Source organism: Lissotriton helveticus, chromosome 10, assembly GCF_964261635.1.
Source record: "Lissotriton helveticus chromosome 10, aLisHel1.1, whole genome shotgun sequence".
In the NCBI taxonomy this organism is placed as follows: Eukaryota; Metazoa; Chordata; class Amphibia; order Caudata; family Salamandridae; genus Lissotriton; species Lissotriton helveticus.
In genome coordinates, this window is record NC_136071.1 from 523,617,518 (window position 1) to 523,642,795 (window position 25,278).

Here is a 25,278-nt window from a genome sequence, read left to right on the forward strand (position 1 = left end):
ATTATTTAACAATGTATTAGAAAATAGACACAATCAAAAATTATCAATAGCAATACACCAATCTAAAAAAACAACTAAAAGCACCTCTTGCATTGTCCATTCAATTCCAGCTGTACTAATTTACCAAATTAGCTAAATGCTTTTGTGAATTATTTTAAGAGCAGTGTTAATTTACATCTTACCTTCAAAGCACTCCAGATATAATCTGCAGGATAAAATAAATTGGGCCTCTGCATTTTTGTAGCCTTTCCAAAGGTTAATCCCCGCATATCTGGTGTTCACCCATACCATTAAACGGAGCATAACATTATACGTAGTTCATCTTGGTATTCTCCAGCATTGTGTGGTAAAGTAGCTAGAGACCACGAAGGAAGTACAGCTGGTTTATTGCAGGAAAGTAACAGGAAGCAACCACGACACAAGCTGGCCAGGCACAAACTGTCGCCACCTAGAACACTAGGAGGGAACAGAGCCAACTACATTCTGGAATGGAGAACACAGGTAAGGATCGTGGTACAGCATAGAAACAGAAGAAAGGTTAATATACAACACATCTCCTTCCGTAGAATAGAAAAGAAAACATGTCACAAAAAGGAAACTTAACGCTTAAAGTAAACATGTCATGGAAAGGAAACTTAGCCAAAAACTTAGCCAAAACTAAAGAGAGTTAGCCGAACTAAAGAAAGCTAGAGATGTCAGCAATGTAAATTGAGCAATCAAACAAGAAAGGATCACCAGTGAAACTAAGCATTGAAATGGACACACGCCACCCCTCTAAAAAAAAACTAATCGCAACAGAAATCATTCAGGTGTGCAGGGGGTCTACGGCACCTCTGAGGCCTGGAGGCAGACAAAGGAGTGTTGGAATCAGGAACGGGGCTGGAAGAAGAGAGAACGGGATCAGGAGCATCCCCACCCCCATCGCCCCGCACCAAAACATCTACAGGAGCAGACGCAACAGGAGCTGGATCCTGAGAGGGAATGAGCATGAACCCAGAGGATGGGGAATCCTGGGCAGGAACAGAGGAGGAAGGTGAAACAGAAACAGGACCAGTGCCAGCTTTCTGATAGAGAGCGACCCTCCTTAAATTCCATTTTTCTCCATTAGAGAGAACTACATAATGAGGATAGACCATCTTTACAAGAAAGGGACCACGGAATTTGGACAAACCATCCGAAAGGCGACCGGACTTTATTTTGACGAGATCACCTTTGGCAAGTTTGCTTGAAAAAGGTCGAGGAGGGAGGCACCCAGAATCCTTACCAGAAGGCAGACACACAGAACCCTTACCAGAAGGCTTAGGAACACCTTGGGCCCGTATAGGACGACTACCAGAAACACCCTTAGTAGCAGGTAGGCTCACAGAACTCTCACCAGGAGAACGCTTAGTAGGCAGACCCACGGAACTCTTACCAGGAGGCCTTGGAACACCAGGCACCTTACCCAAAACTGACTGACAAACCATGTCCTTGAGCCAAGAGGGAATAAGCTTGGTGCTGGGAATTCTACCCCTCATTATTTCAAAAGGGGATTTGGACTGAGGGGCATGAAGAGTGGTACAATACGCATACACCATCTCACGAACAAGGGAAGAGACAGAAGAACTGCTGGAGAGAGCCATCTGAACAGTGCCCTTCACCAATCTGTTAAGGCGCTCACAAAGGCCATTGCCTTGGGGATTGTAGAGAGAAGTCCTATGGTGAGAAATACCGCAATCAGCCAAAAAGGCCTGCATGGCATGCGAGACTAACTGAGTACCATTGTCAGTTATAAGAACACTTGGAAAACCCTCCATAAAGAATAAGGACTTCAGGTGTTTGATGGTAGTTTCCGTAGTAATATCCTTCATGAACTCCACGGATAACCATTTTGAATGGCAGTCCACAATGACAGCGGCAAACCTCTGTGAAAGAGGTAACGCGGCCATAGGACCTATGAAATCCAAACAGATGGTATGCCACGGGATCTCTGGAAACTGCAACGCACCCATTTGGGACCCCACAGCAACCTTCAGTCTCTTTTCACCCACTTTGCAAGTATGACAGTCCTCAACCCAAGAAGACACCATAGAGTCCATACCGGGCCACCAGAAGTTTAACTTGAGACGTTGTTGTGTCAGGGTTTGGCCAAGATGACCCTCATGGGCTAAAGAAATGAGTTTGGATCTCAAATCAACAGGAGGCACAAACTTATCACCACGCATCACAACATTGTCACTGCATACAGACATTTCATCAATGACTTTTAGGAAGGGCCGAACCGAAACGTGGACACAACTCTCCCTGCGGGAACCAAGTTTAATCAGCTGGATGACTTCCTGTAAGACACTATCCCGAGACATGGCATCCACCCACTCAGAACGAGAGAAGGAGCTCTCAGTCAGTAGAAGAACATCATCAATCCAGGCAACATTCTCATCAAAACCCTCCAGACTAAAGCCAACATCGGCACCAGACTGAACAGCCAACCTAGACAGACAGTCAGCCTGGAAATTCTTCCAACCAGAGATGTGGGAAATGTCAAAGTGGTACTCCTGGAGTTTGGAAGCCAATCTCGCCAACCTTGGAGAACCAAAAGCCCCCCCGCCAGGAGAAAGGATGCGGATAAGGGGTTTGTGATCCGTCTTAAGATTGAAACGAATGCCCCATAAGTAGGGTCGAAAATGGTGAACACCCCACGCAGCAGCCAGAGCCTCCTTCTCAATAACAGAATAATTCTGTTCACACTTGGACAGAGTGCGTGAAGCGAAAGCAACCGGCCTGTCACCATCCCTATGAGACTGCAGCAAAACAGCGCCAAGACCATGAGCACTGGCATCCACCAAGATAGTGGAAGTCTTGGAAGTATCAAAGGGTGCCAGCACCTTCGCACTGCAAATAGCTTCCTTGATTTCTTTGAAACACATTTCTAGTTCTGGGCCCCAAGTAAATTTGCAACCCTTCTTTAACAAAGCCCTCAGAGGCAAGGTCTTCTCCGAGAACCTCTTCACAAATTTGGAGTAGTATTCGATTAAGCCCATGAACGACCGCAACTGGTCCTTGTCAGACGGGCAAGGGGCTAGGCGTATTGCGTCAAGAAGATTCTTCTTTGGTTTGACTCCGTTGATTGAGATCTCATGTCCCAAGTACTCAATGTTCTGGACGAGAAAAGAGCACTTCTCCTTACGCAAAGTAAGGCCAGTGTCCCAAATTCTGTGCAAAACATTTCTTAGCACAAGGTTGTGGTCCGCCACAGAGTCTCCAAAAACCAAGATGTCTTCTTGAAAGAACACCACGTTCTTCAGCCCCTTGAATATTTCACTGACAAGTCTTTGGAAGACACTCGCTGCCGATATCAACCCGAAGGGAAGGCGAGTAAATTGGAAAATCCCATCAGGGGTGATGAAGGCAGTAAGGTGTTTCGAAGATTCATGGAGTTTGACCTGATGGTAGGCACTCTTCAGGTCGAGCTTGGAAAAATATCTGGCCCCTTGAAGAGTGGACACCATCTCTGCAATGTTGGGTAAAGGGAAGGTGTCCGCAACGACACACTTGTTCAGGGACCTGAGGTCCACACAGAATCTCAATTTTCCGTCTGATTTTTTAGAAATCACGACGGGCGAAACCCATGCTGATGCTTCTGTAGGCTCTATCACACCGGATTGAAGCATCTCCTCAATCAGGAGTCTCACCTCATTACGGATAGAGATGGGAATCCTCCTTACACGATGCTGCACAGGCAAACTACCCTTCTTTAGTTTAATAAGATGGGCATACCCCCGAAGCTCACCCAACTCCTCCCTGAACACAGACCCAAATTCAGAGAGGATAAATTCGATAGTCATCATCTACAACCATAATTTGATTCTTTGCCCTTGGGTTGATAACTATATATAGGTCATATTGATGTACCCAACCCAGAATGGGGGGCCCATCAATCGAAACATAAACCTTCCCAAATATAGACCTTTTCTCAAAGACAATCTCAGACTCGAAGAACCCAAGGATTTCAATCTTCTGACCATTGAAACTCTTAGGGGAAATGTCACTGTCATGTAAATTCACCTCCTTCCAAAAAGCGTCAAAGGTAGACTTTGGTATGATGGTATGGCGAGAACCAGTGTCAACCATCAACAGCACCTCATGGGAATCCATTTTAAAAATGGCTTTGGGTCTGTTTTGTCTTGGATCATCACAGATAACATCGACATCGTCAATGACCAGGAGTCTATCAGGTTCAGTTACAGAGTCATCGACGTAGTCATCAACGATAGCAACTCTCTGCCTAGCTTTTGCCTTGCACATTTTGGAGAAATGTCCAACCTTTCCGCACTTCAAACATTCCTTGTTTGTGGCAAAGCAAAACCTAGCTTCAGAAGAGTGGCTACTACTGCCACACCTATTGCAGAATCTACTTGTTGGTTGTTTCTTCGCAGGAGGTTTGGGTCTGTTTTTCACTACAGCAACATTGTCTCCACAGCAATGTTCACACTCCGCCACAGTACCTTTGTCAGAAACAACAGAGACCTCTTGATGAGGAGAAGACTTATGTGAGTCTAGGACCTTCATGCATTTGCTGGACTCGGATCGTGGTACAGCATAGAAACAGAAGAAAGGTTAATATACAACACATTGCAACCACAAAACAATGAGCAAGACCTGAGCAATATGTTGGTAAATCTATTATGGTAATCTAAATCGACCTGAACTGCCCATTCAAGGTAGCATTCAGTTTCTGAATAAGATCATGTTGAAAATAAGAAGGTCCCATGATTGGAGACAGTGTTTTTTGTAATATCCTAACAATTGTTGTTTTGGGAATATTCTCTGTGACTGACAGAAATTAGGGAGACTAAGATTAGCCAAAGTGATGGCGAATATGGGAAAACCACGGATGCGTGAAGCTGCTTTGTGGCGCATGATATATCTTAACCACTTTTGAAAAATGAAATGACTGTCTGTATTAGACCAAATGGAGGTACAAAATAAAATGTTATTCACAAAACAGCATGTTCATTTACAGAATTAACTTGAAATTCTTTTGGCCGAAGCTCCATTGGAGTCGAGTGTGGCAGATTACCCAAAAAAAAGGACTGGTATTGTGATCTTAAATGAGCAAGAAACCCCACACAGCGCAGTGTTTCAACTTTGGCTAGAGAAAGCCAGCAACCAATTTTAAAGTTATAGATAAACATATAATCTGTTAGCAAGAATGTAAGCCAAGTCTGGTGGCTTAGTGGATTAATCCGCTCACTATAGGGGTCTGTGTCCGCCATCATGGCCACAGATTCAAATCTCGGCAGGGCCACTCAGCCTGTCATCCTTCTGAGGTCGATAAAATGAGTACCGTTGAGTAACAATAAACATCTGTTCAGCGCCAAGACACCGTTGGGTGAATGTGCGCTTTACAAATACACATTACGCTATGTTATGTTATTTACTATTTTGGACATTCACTGACTAGTCTCCTGACCTTTGGATAAGTCATATGTTTAAATATTGCTTTTAGGGTGTAAAGAGATAGTGTGTATGTTTGAAGGCCAAAGAGTTTATCATGCCTTTCTCTTTTTGTTTGGATATTTATTATGCCGAAATGCTGTGTACTATTTCAATTAGAAGAATTCCCCTTCATGAATGCTCAAAGACCCCAGTGGATCATGGTTTGTCCTTTATTGGCATGACATTAGTGCATCTTTAGCAGCAGCCACTCACATTTGAAGACAACATAGTCTTAATGACGAGTCGTATAGATCGTTCTTAATTGTTTGAGATTGTGTGTACATGCATTGCTTAATTAGTATGTGCCCCACCCTGGGGCAAAGATTAATACTATGTGGAGTTGTACTTTTCTGATGTTGGTTTTTGTGTCCATAGATATAGAATATAGCTCTTGTATGAAAGATTTAAACTAACCTCATTCCTTCACTCCCATGCGGTTGCTTTCTGTTTAAAGGGAGGGCTAATTTACTTCTCTAATTAGCGGTATGTTGCCCACTGACTGAAATATCAGCTGCTTTGTGAATCATGCTGTGGCACTTGAAGGGTTGATTTTATAGCATTTTAGAGAGTCCTCAACACACCCTAATCATAATTCAAGCCTTGAATTTAAGGTAATGTATTAAGGATTCCCTATTTATCTTCTGTCCCTCAATTATGTTAACTTAAATATTTCTAAACAGTTTTTTTATTTCAAATAAGTTTGACCACTGAGCATGGGCATCTTTCTCCATGTAATTAAATAAACATAAGCAAAAAATAACAAACAAGATGAGCCCACGTGGAGAATCGATGTGGCTTACAACTCATACAGAAGACATAACCACAAGTCCCACACCCTCCACTATAGTCTTTGAAAAACAATTAGCAATTTTGAGGTCTCTAATTGAACACAACACTGTTTTGGCCTGCCCCCTGCTTCATTCCCAGCACACTTAGTAATTGTTGCTTTACTTAATGGGCTAAACCACAACCACTCATCTCTTACTGCATCTTTGTCAGCGCGGTGTATAAATACAGTCAAACCTTTTTACAAGACCACAAGACAACAGCACTTAGTGCTAGTTTTCAACAGAGAAGATTACTGTATTTCCCTTGTGCTTCTTTCTTTTCCATTCTTTGTATGCCATTCAGTTGTTCCTTCTTGTTTATCACGTTTTTCTGCTCTGTACAGTGTGGTTTATTTTGTTCTCCATATGCGTCTTCCTTATTCTATGCTAGCGAAAAACTTAGAAACCTTCAGTCTTCCTTTACTATTCTTATTCACCTTTTCATCATTGACTCGCAAAAGTATTGGCAGATCTGAAGTCATTGGCAAGTTGTCTTCTCTCTCCCAGGTGCAGGAAAAGTTGCTGTTATCTGCATGCCACTTGTTAGTGTCTTTAGCCACCACAGTGCGACCAGTATTCCTGATCAGCATCTCAGCAGTGCAGAAGATATTCAACAGGATTATGGACAGCTCTGCCCAGAGACTGCCAGACGAGGTGAGGAGGACATGATTTCCTGTTCTTAAAAGAAACTCACATGAGGTTGTCACTTTATAAGGCCACAGTTACTGCTCTGGTAACTGTTTTTGAAGGATGAAATGCTAGCATGACTTGTGCATGATTTCGGAAAAGTGGTGTCTGGTCTTCTGCTTTTGAAGGGTCAACCTGCTGCACATGGAGCTGGCTTTTTTGTATTTTTTTACTTCTGATGTACGGGGGCAATATGTTATGGTCCTGGGTAGAGGGTTGGGAGGAGACCTCTGCTTAAGAAGGTTGATCTAGGAAGTTCAGCGAAAAACCATGGGACCGAGGGAGCAATAGCTTGATATAAGGTATGATGCAGTCCCACACAGACTCCTTGAAAGGGCCTACAAAGGTAAACTGATTTCATTTAAGGTTAGATTAGCTCACCTTTGGCAGCAGCTGTGCCTCAGTAGCAAAGAACTCCTCGGGGAAAACAAGTTGTGTGTACCACCATACTTTGGTGTCTTGGTCATTTGATTTTATTAAGCAATCTATGTTTAGTGTTGTTGTTTAGCACAGGTTCCCCGTGCTAGATGTACCGGTGCACTCTAATTAAATAAGTCCCTCCCTTTGGGCACTAGTCTTTCCAGGGTTGGTGAAGCTGAGAGTAAAAAGCTTGCTCTGCGAATTGGTAGTGGGTAAAAACTATCGGATACAGATTGACCGAGTAAAGTAACTCACAATAAACCCTAAGTCCAATAAGACCAGTCACGTGTAAGACAAATAGGCCTTTACTTACATGTAAGTGGAAGTGGTCAAATGGATGAGCCTTTCCCATTTGAAGTTAAACAGTGACAAAACCGAGCTGATGCTCTTGGGAAATCAGAGCAGCCTTAACATCAACTCACTGTGGCCAGTTTGCATGGGTCCCCTTCCAGTCCCTAAACCAGAAATAAAAAGTCTCGGCAATAGGCTAGATCAAGATCTTTCTTTTAAAACTCAAGCTCGAAAAACTGTGGCTTCTTGCTTTGGCTTGCTGAAAATGATTCGGAAAGTACTTCCTTTGCTTCCGTTTCCAGCGAAAAAGATACTGGTTCAGGCCCTGATCCTTTCTAGGATTGATTTTGGCTATGCTCTTTATTTGGGGACACCAAATCCGGTGATTAAGAGGTTGCAGATTCTCCAGAATGCGGCGGCAAGATTGTTGACTGGTGTCAGCCACCGCTGTTCTGCAAAACCAGCTAGTCGTGCTTTGCATTGGCTCCCGGTCCAAGAAAGAGTCCACTTTAAGAATTTTTTTTTTCTATCGTCCACAAGTCCCTACTAAGGAATAGCCCTCCCATCATGAAATCCCTGATTCGCTCTCTTAAAGACTCAAGAAACCTTCGCTCAGACTCACTTCACCTAGCCGTAATTCCCAGAATCAGGAAGGCCAGGAGGTAGGCTTTTTTCGTATAATGCTCCCTAACTGTGGAATGCTCTCCCACTGCACCTTCGTAAAGAACCGAACCATCTTGTTTTCCTGAAGCATTTAAAGACCTGGCTCTTCCCTTAAATACTTTAATCATGTTTTGTTTTTTTCTTGCGATTGATCAGCGCTGGGACATTCCCGGGTATGAATGAATGAATGAATACACACTTATATGGCGCATGGCTACCCAAAGGGCGTCCCAGCGTATAATGTAACACCAATCATTCATCGATGATCAAGCAAAAAGAAAAGTCTTCAACTGTTTCCTGAACCTAAGATGGTCAACTTCAAGGCGGATAGAGTCTGGAAGCAGATTCCAATGGCTGGCCGCGTTATAGGAGAACAGCCATCCTCCAGTCCGGGACCGTTTGATCTTCGGGACTAACAACAAATGTTTATTGCTAGATCGCAAAGTCCTCTTGGTGTCATATAAATGCATCAGGGGCTGCAGCAAGGCTGGACCTTTACCCGAGAAGGGTAGCCATGCCCTTTATAGGAACCCTTTTCATTTCATATTCACATTTTATGGCTGACAATGCAGGTCTACTTTACCCTTTCTCAAGGGCCTCACTCTCCGTAATCTGAAATAAACACTTATCAAAACTGAAGTAAGCTAGTTTATGTTTTGAAAATATGTAGGCAACTACGGCATCACGTAACATACTGGCCCAGATTGTTGATACTGGAAAGGAGCCACAGACAAGTTTTATTGGGGTTGCGAGTTTACCCCCAAGTATATCTTGGACAAATTGTGTCCTTTAATGTATGCTTGGACAGTCACGAAAACTGAAACTGGATAGGACATGAAGCCAGCCCTACAGGGAGTCACTTAGAGAGTGTCCTAAAGCAACAAATGTGTTAATTCGTTGATTTTTTTTTTTTTTTTTAAGCATTCATTTATCTCTGGATGGTTACTTTGGGCAAACTGCTTTTCTCAGTCTTTTGGCATCGAACCTCACATTTACTTTCATTGCTACTATCTCAAAACCCTCTTACACGGTTGTCAGTTTGTGAAAATGTTAGAGCTGCACATCACAGCTAAGAAAAACTGGGAACGTTCAATCCTCTGATTACATGCAATAAAAAGAATCAAAGTAGAGCCACCTTCCCAGCTCATCTTGGAGTGTTTGTTTCCATTTATCTGCCACGATTTTAACTAAAGCCATTAACTAGACACCTTCCAGTTTTCTCCACTGAGAATATGATTGCTATCAATTGGTAGTCTGAGGAAGCACATGAACATAATCAGCACTATGGTGAATAAACTTAATTTTCTTAGTCAGTGAATGAGTGGAAAGAGGCTTAACCTATAATCCGTGCTACCATTGTATCAGTATGGTGTGCTGCCTTTACACCTCAGGCAGTACATCAAGAGCCTTTACATTGCATGCAGTATTTTAGGAGTCATTACATTGTTGTGTACAGTTACATCAGGAGTCACTATTTCACAGGTAATAACTAGTCGGTAATCTGAAAATATTTTTGTACTTAACCTTTTAAAAATGTGTGTGTGTATATACTTATTGTAGGAAGCTGGCTCTTTATGTAGTGGACCAAAAAGGGTCATCTTCGTGGAGTCCTCTATTTACCAAGTGGAATCAGCAAATGCAAAGTCTTGCATCCCACCGCTGAACCACCAATGAAGGAAGATGGCTCTTTATGTTGTGGACCAAAACGAGTTACACTGTGTAGAGTCCAGGCAAACCCCAAGGGAATTACAGAGGCACAAATGACACCCGAAAATGCTTTTTAGTGATACTGTGGGTGAGCAGTTAGGCATATCCGAGGTTAGTGCTAAGCATTTATTGCCAAGGGCAGTAAGTGAGACCACACTCAATAAATAAATCTGACACCAAGTTATAAAAATAACCCACACTTTTATATGAATTTAGATAAGATTGGAATCGGGTAAGTACTTTTTGAGTTATGAATTTTTACAGTTTTTAAAAATGGACACATAGTGCAGATTTGAAGCTGTTATGTTATGTTATCATATGCTGGAAAGACATACACTGCGTACAGGTACTTCACTGTGACTTACAGGACCAATCTTCTGGCCTTAAGCTAAGTATGAGGTAAGGTCCAAGGCCACACCAACAGGTCACCTTGGGAGGCTCTGGGGCGTCCAGGTGCAGAGGTGTGTTACAGCGTCTGGTTTCCTATTCATTTTCATGGGTAACAATCTGGTTGCAAAGAGGCTGGAAGCTTGGACTGGGAGACCAGTCAGGCTGAACAAACAATGCTCCGGAATGTGGGCATAACTTTAATCTTTTTCTCCTTTGGCCGTGCGGCCGGGAGCAGAGGTGTTCCTAGGCGTTGGATTTTCATCACTGGAGACACTTGCAGTAGAGGGGACCTGCACAAATAGGACTGCAGGCGGTGGCAGTGAGTCCACTGTAGGCAAATCAAAGTTGGGCTTTGTCTCTGGAAGGTCAGGGGACCATGCTTGCACCGTTGGCCTACTTCGACTCAGGCTAGGGGGCCCAGGTGCAGTGGTGCTTTCCAGTGTGGGGTTTGCAGTGGGCTGGGGTCCTCACAGTTCTTTTGGAGTGCCTGCAGGATGCAGGAAAGCATCTCCGCTACTTCACTGGAGTTCCTGGTTCTTTGTTGAAGCAGACAGTCCTCCCAGGTTTTTGGAGGCACAGCAGCTACAGGACAAGACGATTTTAGCACAGTCTGGCAGGAACAGCAGTCAGGCCGGCAGAGTTGATGCCAAGCCAGTTGCTTCTCCACAGTCCTTGCTTCTCGCGGCCCTTCGGTGTTCTCCTGAAGTTTGCAGTCATCTAATTTCCTGGTGCCAGGGGCTCCTCTAAATGCTAGGTTTAGGGGTGTTAAGGGAGTGTAGAGCAGTAGGTTACTTACCCCTGGGGTCACTGCACCCGCTATATGACCACTTCCTGTGGGAAGTGGGCATAACTGTGTCCCAGAATCCATAAGTATGCCATCACAGAGATGGCTACTTGTGGAAAATTGTGTCCACCTCACAGTAGCCCACCTTAGGGGTGGTACTAGTCTGGAGGTGGCACATCTACCTGACTAGCTAATTTTCCTGCCTTTCCAGGGGCCAAGGTGATTTTGAACACCTCTGCTTTGAGAGGAGTCCGATTCGCATTCCAAAGACAGCAGCTTCTTTGAAATTCTCCGACCCATGGAGGCTAATTAGCAGGTCATCCTTTGGGAGGGTGTGTTAGTCCCCCTTCCCGGACATGCTTTTGTTCTGGGTCTCCTGAGAGCAAACGTTCACACCCTAGGAGGTCAGAACAGCTTCTCGGGTGGCAGGCTGGCAGAAACCAGCCAGCAAGTACACCAAAGGCTGCTAGGTTTTCAGGGGGCACCTCTAAGGTGACCTATAAGTGCATGTATTGGTACATCCAACACTGGCATCAGTGTGGGTTTACCAATATGAGAGGTTTGATACCAAACCATGTACCCGAGGAACTCATTTTCACCAGTGTCAAGCAAATGTTCTAAATGGCTTCCCTGGTCACTTGTACTGGCAGTAATGGAACGGACCAGCACAGGGGCATATCTGCTCATGCAGGTATGCCCTCACATGTAGTACTAAGCACCCTCCCTGCCTTACAGCTGTAAGCCTGCTGTAGGGGTGACTTACAAATATTACATACAGTGTTAGGGGACATGGCACACGGGGATGTGCGTCATGTTGCGTTTTCACTTTCGTCTGCACCAAAACACGCAATGACAGTCTTGCAGTGTGCTTGATGAGGGGTCCCTTAGGGTGGCACAATTTGTGCTACAACTCTTTAATACCTTAGGCCCTAGGTAGCAGGGTTCCCATTTACTAGGGACTTACAGAGAGTGCTGAAAGTATTGCCAGGTGGGTAATAATTGCACAGTTTGAGGAGATCTGGCACTGGGTACCTGGTTTGCGGGAGCCCAGTATACTTCAAGTCGAAATCCCATCAATGACCTTGTCAAAAAGGGACACTTTCCTACTTTCCTACTATAAAGTAAAACCTAGTCACCATATGTAAATGCAACCATTAATCCCGCCCCCCGCTCCTCCCCGGAAGGCTGTTTGCGCCGAGGGTTGGCCACAGCGCCTGTCCCTTGGAATCCCACCCTCCAGGGTCTTTTATTATTATTATAGAGGGGAGGTCCATACATATAAGTTAAAAGGGGAGGAAGGCCTCAGGACCATCCTCCCCAAGCGTTTATCAGCACCAGGGACCCCATCCCCCAGGGCCACATTCTTGAATAACGGGTAGTGTGGCGGTGAGCTGCCCCCCAATCTCCCCCCCTCCCCCCCCCCCCCCCCCCCGGGCCAATTTCAGCCAGGGAACCCCTGGAGGCTCAGGGGAGGGGGAGTGTCAAGCACCCCCACCTCTCCTTTATGAACACAGCCACCGAGGAAGGCTTCCTGGGGCTTATAATACATAAATGCAGCCCGGCCTCCTTATTTTTTTTTTCCTTCTAATCCTGCGAGAGTCTTGTGATCATTCTAGTTTTTACTGTTTTTACTTCCTTTTTTGGCACAGGGGTGGGGTCCCCCTGGCTCACCCTCATGGGAGTCTGGGGAGTCAGGGTATCCCTTCCCCCTAGTCCCAGGAAAGCAAGCTGGCCCAAGGGAAATAAAGTTCCCCGAGCCAAGCAGAACGCTTTATTTTTAAATTGGCACTCTCGCAAGAGTCTCTCGTAACTCTCGCTGATCCAACTGCCAAAGTATACAGTTGTTTTTTGCTCTACATTTCTCAAAAACTGATGAACGGATTTACACCAGATCAAAAAAAGCACAATCTATGGACCAAGATCTAGCTTCCTGACAAATGTGGTGTAATTTCGTTCAGTTTTAAATGTACAACTACCACCACATCCACTGCCACCGCCATGTACCACCACGATGCGCCATTCGATGAACCCTCATGAATTTTTCAAATCTAGTATGCAAGTTTGTTCAGCTGCTGTCTGGAAAGTTTTGTGTTAATTAGTTAAGCGGGTACAGAGGAACAAGTGGGGTGCCCCAAAACTTTGTCCCCATGCACTGTATTTGGGAATTTTGCAAGTTTCAGTCATGGGACCCCTCATGGGCAAGAAATTGCCCCAAAAGTAATTTGGGGCATGAATTGAGGATCCGCAGGTACCACAGATCTGAATCCCATTGGGAAAACCAAAACCTCACACACCATACCCCCAAAGCACACGGCCAAAGGCTGTGCTCAGCGTTTGTGGTATTCATGTACAGTAATTATATAGTTCGAGGCATGTGGGCTGCTAAATTCATATCTTAGCATTAGATCGCCGCCTAGTGTTGGGCTCGGATGATTGCACATTGTTGTCCTGGAAGAGTCTTCGAAGTATCCTGAGATAGGTGGCTCCTCCCCTGGACTACAGTGCGCATGGGCATCGGCTCCATCCCCAGATTGTTTTTTTCCGCCATTGGGTTCGGATGTGGTCTCGACGTCTTACTGTCGGAACCAAGTAAAACTATCTTTACCGGCCAAAAGGCCTCGATTTTCTTGCGTCGGTATTGTCTGCGCTCGGTCTCGAGTCTTCCGTCTCTTGAAGCCGGAATAAGCGGAGTTTTCTTCGCTTTCTAAACTTTGAGGCCTTCTCATCGCGACACGACAGCAAGCCTTTACGGACATGGAGCGGAGCCCGTTTAAGTACTGCCCGCTCTGTGGGTCCAAGTACCCACACATCGATCTACACCCCGTGTGTAACAAGTGCCTTTCACCGGACCACGACGACGGCACGTGCAAGGCCTGTGCACAGTTCCGCTCCAAGAAAACTCTCAAGCTTCGGCGCGCGGTGCGCTTGGAAGCTAGGCAAGCGGCCCCAGATCCGGAGAACATCTTCGGCGACCCGGAAGAAGAGGTCCAGGGTCACCTTCTACAAATCTCCCCATCACAGACGGAGGTCGAGGCGGATCCGGGAGACGACGACGGAGTCGCGGGTCAGGTCCTCGAATAAGTCGAAGAGGTAGGAGACGACGATGAGATTTATGGGGCCGCGGCGGATAGCTCTGCGGACGAGCTCTGCCCCGAAGGTTACGAGGATACCGACCGGGACACGGGATCGCCTGTCGGCCTTACCCAGGACCCGTTGCCGCAAGCCACAGCCCCGCCTTCGGGCCCGGCTACGGACTCACTTGCTGGGCACGCTGTTTCGAAACCGAAACTGAAACCGTCGGGGTCGTCAACACCTAAAATGGCCGACCCGAAATCGAAACTGAAACCAAAGGACTCGAGTGTCCCTAAGATGGCTGCCGTGCCTGTGAAGAAGTCGGTGCCCGTCACCCCGTCGGCTCCGTCGACCTCCGGTCCGCAGAAGCCGAGGAAGTCTGTCGATTCCGATGCTCCGAAATCGAAACCGACGCCCGAGGAAGGGGCCCCCAAGAAAGATGGTCGGCACGGATCAGCGGCTCCGGCGCCGTCCAAGCCCGCCAAGGTCGGCTCCAAAGAGGCTACGCACAAGAAGTCTGCGCCCCGGCCTCAAGATTCGGAGGTACCGAAGACGGTTTCCGCGCCCAAAACGCACAAGGCCCGCGAGGACGTCGGATCCGAGGGACCGCTCAAAGCATCCTTGTCGGCGACGAAACCCACTGGCAGTGTACCGTCCCCCATTGCGGAGTCACTGCAGAGAATCAGGGAGAAAGCCTTTGCTCCATCGGCTCCGATGCCATCACCGCAGCCGCAAAAGGACGCTCCGGCTAAGCCTTCTGGGAAACTCCTCTTTCTCTTGCCACCTAAGGAGGCGCCGAAAGCGTTTTCGACGAAATCGGCTCCGAAACAGGGTTCCTCGCTGCCTGACCCTCTTCCACGTCGTGTACTCGAATCGGAAGACGATTCAGAGCATTTCATCGATGCTGCCACCGGCAAGCTGACACTCTATAAACGGAAGATCACTTCGGAGCCGGTGGACCCCTACGTCATCCCGTTGAAAAAGAAGAGGGTGCCCCTTGACGCCTCAGGCCTCACGGAACCGATTCAGCCTCCTCCAAGACGGAGCCCTACTCCCTCCCCAGAACACTCTGTGGGTGAGGAATATGATGAGGATGAACAGTACAATTTCCCTATCGATGAACCTGATGTACAACCAGATTCTTACGACGACACTGGTGACCAGAACACCCAAGGTGTGGGCCAAGACCCGCAGACCTTTAATGCACGTGCATCCCCGACTGAGGACTCAGCAGGATTTCATGCACTAATTGAACGGGCGGCAGCCAATCATGATGTGGACATGCATGCCGACCCGGTTGAGGAAGACTTCCTTTTTGACACCTTTGCCATATCTGAAAGGACAGTAAAGACACTTCCTATGCTGAAAGGTGTTCTCAAACATGCTGGGGACATTTTTAAGGAGCCTACGAGGGCGAGAGTGGTCAACCCTCGCATTGAAAAGAAGTACAGGCCTGCACCTGCGGACCCCGTCTACATCCGGGGACAATTGCCACTGGACTCTCTTGTGGTTGCCAATGCCAGGAAACGTGCCAACTCCCAGACAACGGGTGAAGCTCCTCCCCCGGATAAAGAGTCCAAAGTGCTTGAGGCAGGAGGCAAAAGAGTGGCTGCACAGGCGGCAAACTTTTGGCGCATCGCAAATACACAGGCGCTCCTGGCGCGTTATGATAGGGCGCACTACGACACCCTAGAACAGGTTATACAACACCTGCCCCCACAGTTCCAAGAAGGCACCAAAATGCTTATTGAGGAAGGAAAGCTAATATCAAACGCAGCCATCAAGTGTGCACTTGACGCTGCGGACACAGCTGCTAGGGCTATCAACACTAGCGTTATGCTGAGAAGACAAGCCTGGCTCCGCATCTCAGGGTTTAAGCAGGATATTCAGACAACAATTCTGAATCAGCCAGTCAATCCTGATAGTCTGTTTGGTCCGGATGTTGACACCACCCTAGAGAAAATAAAGAAGGACACGGAAACTGCTAAGTCTATGGGGGCCCTGCAGTCCCAACAGTTTCGTGGCAGCAATTTTCGTCGCTCAGGTGCACGTGGAGTCACCAGAGGACAGATGGGTCAACAATCCCAGTTCTCCAAAGGTGGGACGCAATCCTCGTTCACTAAACAGAACAAGGGAGGTTATAGGAATAACAGCAACAGAGGTCGCGGCAGAGGAAACAACAGCTCCCGCACCTCTACTCCAAGCAAACAGTGACTTTCTGTCACTGCCCCCCGACCACCTAACACCTGTCGGGGGGAGACTGCAGCAGTTCCTGCCCGTCTGGAGAAACATCACCACAGACAGGTGGGTGCGACAACTAATCCAGTATGGTTATTGCCTAGAGCTGAAATCCACTCCACCCAACATCCCGCCGAGGCAAAGGCCTATGTCCGCAGAGCACTTGCACTTATTGCAGCAGGAAGTGGTGGCGATGCTGCAAAAAGGCGCAATCGAGCTCGTGCCGGTGGGGGAGGAAGGCACAGGGGTATATTCCCTGTACTTCCTTATTCCAAAGAAGGACGGTTCTCTCAGGCCCATTCTCGATCTACGTCCCCTCAACCTGTACATACTGTCAGAGCATTTCCATATGCTTACACTGCAGCAGATTCTTCCCTTGCTAAACCAGGGAGATTTCTTAGCGACCTTAGATCTCAAGGATGCTTATTTCCACATTCCACTACACCCGTCACACAGGAAATACCTGAGGTTCACTATTCAAGGCAGGCACTACCAGTTCAAAGTCCTACCCTTCGGAGTCACTACGGCCCCGAGGGTGTTCACCAAGTGTCTAGCGACAGTGGCGGCGCACCTCAGGAGGCAGAATATCCATGTCTACCCCTACCTAGACGACTGGCTCGTACAAGCCAAGTCAGAGCAACAGTGCGCCGCAGACATGTCGACTACAATTCACCTTCTTCACGATCTGGGTTTCTCCCTAAATTACCCAAAATCGCATCTTCAGCCGGCACATGTCCGGCAGTTCCTGGGTGCTACGATCAACACCCTGACAGCCATGGCTCAGCCAAACCAAGTCAGAATCGACAGCATTCAGTCGCTGATCCAACGATTCCGACCACGACACTCCCTGCCAGCGAGAGTGTTCATGCAGTTGATTGGCATGATGGCCTCCTGCATCTTCATAGTCCCTCACGCACGGTTACATATGCGCCCGCTCCAGGAGTGCTTAGCGAATCAGTGGACACAGGCTCGTGGGCAATTGACAGACCTAGTGTTGGTTACCAGTCGGGCATACGACTCTCTGCATTGGTGGACTCCACACAACCTTTGCAAGGGCCGACTGTTCCACGAGCCCGTGCCGCAGATTGTCCTGACGACGGACGCATCTCTCCAGGGCTGGGGAGCACATGTGCTCACTTACACAGTGCAGGGACTATGGACGACGCAGCAACAGAAGATGCACATCAACTATCTGGAACTGATGGCAATCTTCATGGCGCTCAAGTCCTTCATTGTACATCTGAGCAACAAGGTCGTGCTAGTCCGGACGGACAACATGACCGCGATGTACTACATTCAGAAACAGGGGGGCACCCACTCGCCACAGCTGTCTCATCTGGCTCAGAGCATGTGGAAGTGGGCCATTCAGAGGAACATTTTCCTCATGGCAGAACACCTCCCGGGCAAGGACAATCAGATGGCGGATCTGCTCAGCAGATACAGCCATCAGATGCACGAGTGGGAGATACACCCTTCTGTTCTCCACCCGTTCTTCCAGCAGTGGGGTCATCCGGAGATAGACCTGTTCGCAACAAAGGAGAACGCAAAATGCCGACTCTTTGCCGCCAGGTTCCCTCACCCACAGTCGCAGGGGAATGCGATATGGATGAACTGGTCAGGCAAATTTGCATACGCTTTTCCGCCAGCCCCTCTAATACCGCTGGTCGCAAGAAAGCTAAGGCAGCACTCCATGACTCTCGTCCTGGTTGCTCCAACGTGGGCACGACAAGCTTGGTACACCACGTTCCTCGAACTCTCAGTGGTGCCGCATCAAAGACTGCGCCTCACGCCCAGTCTTTTGACGCAGAACCATGGAGACATTCAGCATCCAGATCCACGACAGCTCAACCTGGCGATCTGGCTCCTGAAGTCCTAGAGTTTGGATACCTTAACCTACCTCCAGAATGCATGAGTATCATCAAGGAGGCGAGGAAACCAACTACTAGAGCATGCTATGCTGCTAAGTGGAAGCGTTTTGTCATCTACTGTACGTCCAATGACATCAACCCACTAGATGCATCTATTCCCAATATCATCTGCTATCTGTTACATCTCTACAAGTGCAATCTGGCGTACACTTCCATTAGGATACATCTCTCAGCCATAGCGGCTTATCTTCAGAACAGGCAGCACCTCTCTGTCTTCAGAGTGCCCGCCATTAAAGCCTTCCTTGAAGGTCTGAAGAGAGTCATTCCCCCAAGAACACCACCAGCTCCGGTGTGGAACCTCAACGTCGTTCTCACCAGACTGATGGGGCCACCATTTGAGCCACTGCACTCGTGTGAGCTCCAATTCCTTACGTGGAAAGTGGCCTTTCTGATAGCTATTACGTCTCTGAGGCGTGTCAGTGAGCTGCAAGCGCTCACCATACAAGAGCCGTTCATTCAAATTCACCCAAATAGGGTAGTGCTACGCACTAACCCTAAATTCCTTCCTAAGGTGGTGTCACAGTTTCATCTTAACCAAACTATTGACTTACCAGCCTTCTTTCAAAACCCGCAAACGGTGGCGGAAAGAATGCTCCATACCTTAGATGTACGGAGGGCGTTGATGTACTACATAGACAGAACACAACCCTTTAGAAAGACAAAACAACTCTTTGTTGCCTTCGCACCACAACACAAAGGCAACCCAATTTCCAAAGCAGGGATAGCCAGGTGGATTGTTAAGTGCATCCAGATATGTTATCAAAAAGCCAAGCGCACTTTAACAATACCCCCCAGAGCGCACTCCACACGCAAACTGGGGGCATCCATGGCTTTCCTAGGGAACATTCCTTTAGAGGATATTTGCAGAGCAGCCACGTGGGTCACACCACATACCTTCACAAAACACTACTGTGTTGATGTGCATTCCAAGCAGCAAGCAGCTGTAGGACAGGCTGTTCTCAAGACACTTTTTCAGGTTTCTGCAGCTGGCACGGGCAACCGCCGCTGATGGAGGGACTGCTATGTATTCTATGCTAAGATATGAATTTAGCAGCCCACATGCCTCGAACTGAATATGCTACTTACCAGTATGCATCTGTTCTTGGCATGTAGGGCTGCTAACATTCATATCGCCCGCCCTCCTCCCCGGTGCCTGTCGCAGCTGCAGATATACTATTGTATTTATTCGTTAGCATGGACATCCTTTACACTTTCACTCCATCTCCTGCCACAATGGCGAAAAACAATCTGGGGATGGAGCCGATGCCCATGCGCACTGTAGTCCAGGGGAGGAGCCACCTATCTCAGGATACTTCGAAGACTCTTCCAGGACAACAATGTGCAATCATCCGAGCCCAACACTAGGCGGCGATCTAATGCTAAGATATGAATGTTAGCAGCCCTACATGCCAAGAACAGATGCATACTGGTAAGTAGCATATTCATTATATTGCGTTAAAAAAACATAGAAATTCAATAATTAAAAAAAACAAGGGTACAGAGATGTGATAGGGTGACGTTTTACCCACACAATAAAAAATCAGCAGTTATAGCCACACTTATCTGAAGAAACTAAAGCCTGTGCCATTAAGTACAATTAGGCCATGAGTTATAGTTTCTTAACATAAGTATAAGTATAACCGTTGAATTTCTATGGTTTTGTGTGGGTAAAACATGAACCTAACTATATCATCTCGGTAACCATTGTTTTTTTCACAGACTTCTATTTTTTACAGTAGGCAGTTATATTTAGGTCTGTTTTTCCATAGACGGAGCGTTTTTTGATTTGCTAATAACTTTGGCCCCCTTTGGTGAAACTTCACAAACTTTTCAAAATAATTCATCCACCTTAGCTTTTCTTGGAAAGTTTGGGGGTGATAATGTAAAGCGGGAGGCGTGAAAAAAGGGGATTTCCAAAACATAAAATCCCCATGCATTTTCCATAGACTTCTTTAAGACCACTTTTAGCCAAAACTGTTGAACAGAATAAGACCCTGTTTGGCAGGAATCTAGATCTTGGTCCACAGATAATGATTTTTAGGTCTTGCCTGCGCCAGCGCGCATACGCTGCTCTGCGAGGCTTTTAGTAAGGGCTTTAAACTTCGAATACACGCTTGTGTGTGTACTTTTTTAGGTCTCGTGACCTATCAATGCGCATGCGCATTGAGAGAAGCGAGACTATAGGGCTTTAAACAAAGTTTACCTAACTGTGGCGATTTGGTGCTGTGCCCGTGGCTTTTAGGTCAATGCGCTTGCGCATTGACCTAAAATGCGCGTGCACATCACCAAATCCCGTCTGTTCCCTCAGCCGCACTCCTCCCACACCTTTGAAGTGAAGCTTAGCTTCACTTCAAAGGCCCCGGCTGCTTCACACCCTCTTGCCGCTCTCCCCGCTCCGCCCCCTCCCCTGCCCGCCGTGTGCATTTCTCCTCCCCCCCCCTCCCCACAGCAATGCCCTCCGTCTTGTTTCCTTTCTTGTTTTTCTTTCAGGTGAGATATCTTTTCCATCATTTGCGATAATACAGTTCTCATATGCATTTTTTAATTATTAGCAGCATATACACAGGCGCCCCTTCAGCGCTTTTGCTCTCAACCCTACTATCCTGTCAGCCGCATCTCTATAAGTTACTCGAAGCATGGCCTGACATGTGCACAGCTTATTCCGGCACCACCATCCTGCCAGACGCTTCTGCTTTGTTCGCCCACCGCATGGCCCTATTTGTGCACATTTTACTTTCGTGCATACCCTTACCCGCAGCCTCTCCTTCCCCACTTCTGCCTTTTCGGGTCTCGCGCTCACCGCAGACCCCTTCACATGGCTCACACCCACCTTTTTTTCAGGTTACCATGCCATTCCCCACCTATCCCCCAGTCATTTCCGGGTAGGACGCGTGCACCCAGTGGACTCTCGGCCTTGGCCCGCTTATTCTGCCAGCCGCTTCTGCTTTGTTCGCCCACCGCATGGCCCCATTTGTGCACATTCACTTTCGTGCACACCCTTACCCGCAGCCTCTCCTTCCCGACTTCTGCCTTTTCGGGTCTCACACTCACCGCAGACCCCTTCACATGGCTCACACCCACCTTTTTTTCAGGTTACCATGCCAGGTTACCTCACTCACCCTCAACCCCTCACCCTCACTCACCCTCAACCCCTCACCCTCACTCTCACTCACCCTCAACCCCTCACCCTCAACCCCTCACCCTCACTCACCCTCACCCTCACTCACCCTCACCCTCACTCACCCTCAACCCCTCACCCTCAACCCCTCACCCTCACTCACCCTCAACCCCTCACCCTCACTCACCCTCAACCCCTCACCCTCACTCACCCTCAACCCCTCACCCTCACTCACCCTCACCCTCACTCACCCTCACTCACCCTCACTCACCCTCACTCACCCTCACTCACCCTCACCCTCACTCACCCTCATTCACCCTCACCCTCTCATCCTCACCCTCACTCACCCTCACCCCCTCACCCTCACACCCTCACCCTCACTCACCCTCACTCACCCTCACCCCCTCACCCTCACTCACCCTCACCCCCTCACCCTCAACCCCTCACCCTCACTCGCCCTCAACCCCTCACCCTCACTCGCCCTCAACCCCTCACCCTCACTCACCCTCAACCCCTCACCCTCACTCACCCTCAACCCCTCACCCTCACTCACCCTCAACCCCTCACCCTCAACCCCTCACTCACCCTCACTCTCACTCACCCTCACTCAACCTCAACCCCTCACCCTCACTCACCCTCAACCCCTCACCCTCACTCACCCTCAACCCCTCACCCTCACTCGCCCTCAACCCCTCACCCTCACTCACCCTCAACCCCTCACCCTCACTCACCCTCAACCCCTCACCCTCAACCCCTCACTCACCCTCACTCTCACTCACCCTCACTCTCACTCACCCTCACTCAACCTCAACCCCTCACCCTCACTCACCCTCACCCTCACTCACCCTCAACCCCTCACCCTCACTCACCCTCACTCACCCTCAACCCCTCACCCTCACCCTCACTCACCCTCAACCCCTCACCCTCACTCACCCTCACCCACCCTCAACCCCTCACCCTCAACCCCTCACCCTCACTCACCCTCACTCACCCTCACCCTCACTCACCCTCACTCACCCTCAACCCCTCACCCTCACTCACCCTCAACCCCTCACCCTCACTCACCCTCAACCCCTCACTCACCCTCACTCACCCTCACTCACCCTCACTCACCCTCACTCACCCTCACTCACCCTCACTCACCCTCACTCACCCTCAACCCCTCACCCTCACCCACCCTCACAACACATATTGTGTTACAATAGGTGTCACATTTGCGAAAGATAAAACTATTGGCATTGTAAATAACAAAGCTATTAATTTCGCTATTTTCAAAACAAGCACATAAATAAAAAATCTGTCCTTTACAATACCAATAGCTCAAACTTTCCTAATGCGAGACCTATTGCATTGCTGTGCTTCTCTCCCCTGCTGCACTCTCCTGCTCTCTAGAGATGTGGCCTAACGACCAGAGCTGCCATCTAAGTGACGTAAATACAAAACATGTTGCATTCCAAATGCTATAGGTGTCACATTCGCGAAAGTTATAACTATTGGCATTGTAAATGACAAAGCCATCAATTTAGCAATTTTAAAAACCAACAAATAAATAAAATATGTCATTTACAAGACCAATAACTCCAACTTTTCTAATGCGAGACCTATTGCATTTCCAATGCTTGTTTAATCACCCGCTATTGGCCTTTGCTTGCGTCTTTTGAGAATGACAGCATGCAATTGGCCAAAGGCGGGTGCATGTCCCACCTTATCTCTCCCCTAGTCTTGGGAGCTCGGGAGCGAGCAGCAGCGCCATCTGTTTCCAATTATCGCGCCCGCGTCTCGCGGACGCATTAATTGGAAACAGATGGTGGTCTCGCTGGCCCTGGTGCACTTTTGCTCCAAACGCGGCGCTTTCACTTTCGTCGCCGACCTGGCACGCGCACCCGCGCTTGTTACTACTGAAAGTAAGATGCATGTTCTTTGCCACCACCTTCCTCGGAGCACCCAACCTGCAGTCCCCTCTCTCTAATTTTCGAAATTGCCTGGTGTAATATTCAGGTTTTTGAAGGACGTCACTCCCTTATTTTACCTCTCTTTTTGAAGTCTTATCACAAAACCGTGTCTCTGCTTGTGTACGTCTGTCTTCCTGCGCTGTTAGGGTTTCCGAGTTGTTGCTTTTTCGGCATACCTGCAGTGAAGCAAATGAACTCTCTCCCTGTGCCATGGCATATCGTCATAGTTGAGGATTGGACTCAGTGACTGACCTTCTGTTCAGGAGCGCAGTTTTCAATGGTGCAGCAGCACCAGGTCTGTAGGGCCGCAACTTTCCAGGTGAAGGTGACTAACTGACCTTGGGAACAGTGAAAGGTTACTGTGGCCAGAAGGCGAGTGTTTCCGTGATTCTAGGTCACTGCACCATGCATTTTGGGTATTCCCATCATGGCGGGAGTACACAGGCCCCTTGACCCTGCATTTCAAGCTTGAGCCAAGAATTACGTGACTCCCCCCTGCAGCCAGACCATGCATTGCTGTGTAGGTGTTGCTCCAAGGGTATAAGCGCTTTCCATTCTCCCTCAGGAGTTAAGCTCTCTTGTTTATTTTAAAGGAAATGAGAAAGTCATTACCGGGCAGCCGCCTTCCCAAACTTTAAAATACATAGCGCTTCATTAAAATAATGCACTCATCTACTCATGTGTAAGCCTGCTTATGTCAAACAGTGAACAGCTATGAATGCTAAATGAATCGAAGAAGGTTAAAACATTCTGCGCAGGTCGCAACAGAATCCATTTTGCCTGCACACCATACCTGTGGCACCAAAACTCATTAACACCCTAGCAAGAACCGCCATCTCCCTCCCTGGCCCTTAAACCACCCCAGGGCTTTTAAAGTCAACAAATATTTTTCACTATTGAACAACAAATAGCAGCTTATTAGAAGTTAAGCTAAACATATTCATGCATTTATAAACAGTACCACCTTAAGTTACCACATCAACCTAACGGAAAATTCCTCATTAATCAGATTTGATTTTCCATTTCCGGATGTGATGTAGGGGGTTGTCTGGGATCTCTGTAGCAACCGCTATGGTGTTCCTAGCAACCTGCATGCTTTTGAGATGCTCTGCTTCTAAACCAAAGTTCTCTCTGGCACTCATAGGACCAGTGATAGAGCATTGTAGTCATTCACACCCAGTGCAAGGTCATCTGTGACGCAGTACCGCAGTCAGAGGGGTAAACCTGTACCAGTCACTCTTATGCCCCCATTTCTTTCATTTGCATGCCTTCTATCTACTTGTGTGAGATTGTGAAGTTGTTTATTATTTTCATGCTAGACTTTATTTGATTTCATCAGCCTAAAAAAATGTGCGTTGTCTCTTCCTGTGATGTCATTAAAGATGACAAAGAGAATATATTTTACAAAAAAAAAGATGACAAAGAGTGCATGAGCTGCTTTCATTTTTACCTTGCCGCCTGCAATGGGTCATCTGCTGTCTGAAGCCGGGGTAAAGTGCCTGCCTGCAGGGCCTCTAAAGTACCCAGTTGGGCCGGTGACTCTTGCCTGCTGTCTGCCCTACTTCTGCAGGAATAGCGCTGTATGCACACATGAACAGAACTGCTTCTATGCGCTGCAGTAGATCAGTATGTCAATTTTAATATTGCCAAGGATATTGTATGTATTTTTACTAAATGTCTAACTCAATAATGTGGGTTGTACTTTTTCCAATTAATGTTGAAG

At 47.6% G+C, this 25,278-nt stretch overlaps 1 protein-coding gene across 1 annotated transcript in view; it reads left to right on the forward strand.

Moving 5' to 3' along the window:
- Window positions 1–25,278, forward strand: part of XPO6 (exportin 6) — a 654,194-nt gene that overhangs the window by 386,134 nt on the left and 242,782 nt on the right. The window contains exon 16 of the mRNA XM_078663046.1: window positions 6,813–6,959. Coding sequence (XP_078519172.1) covers window positions 6,813–6,959 — 147 coding nt within the window. The remainder of the gene's footprint in view (window positions 1–6,812; window positions 6,960–25,278) is intronic.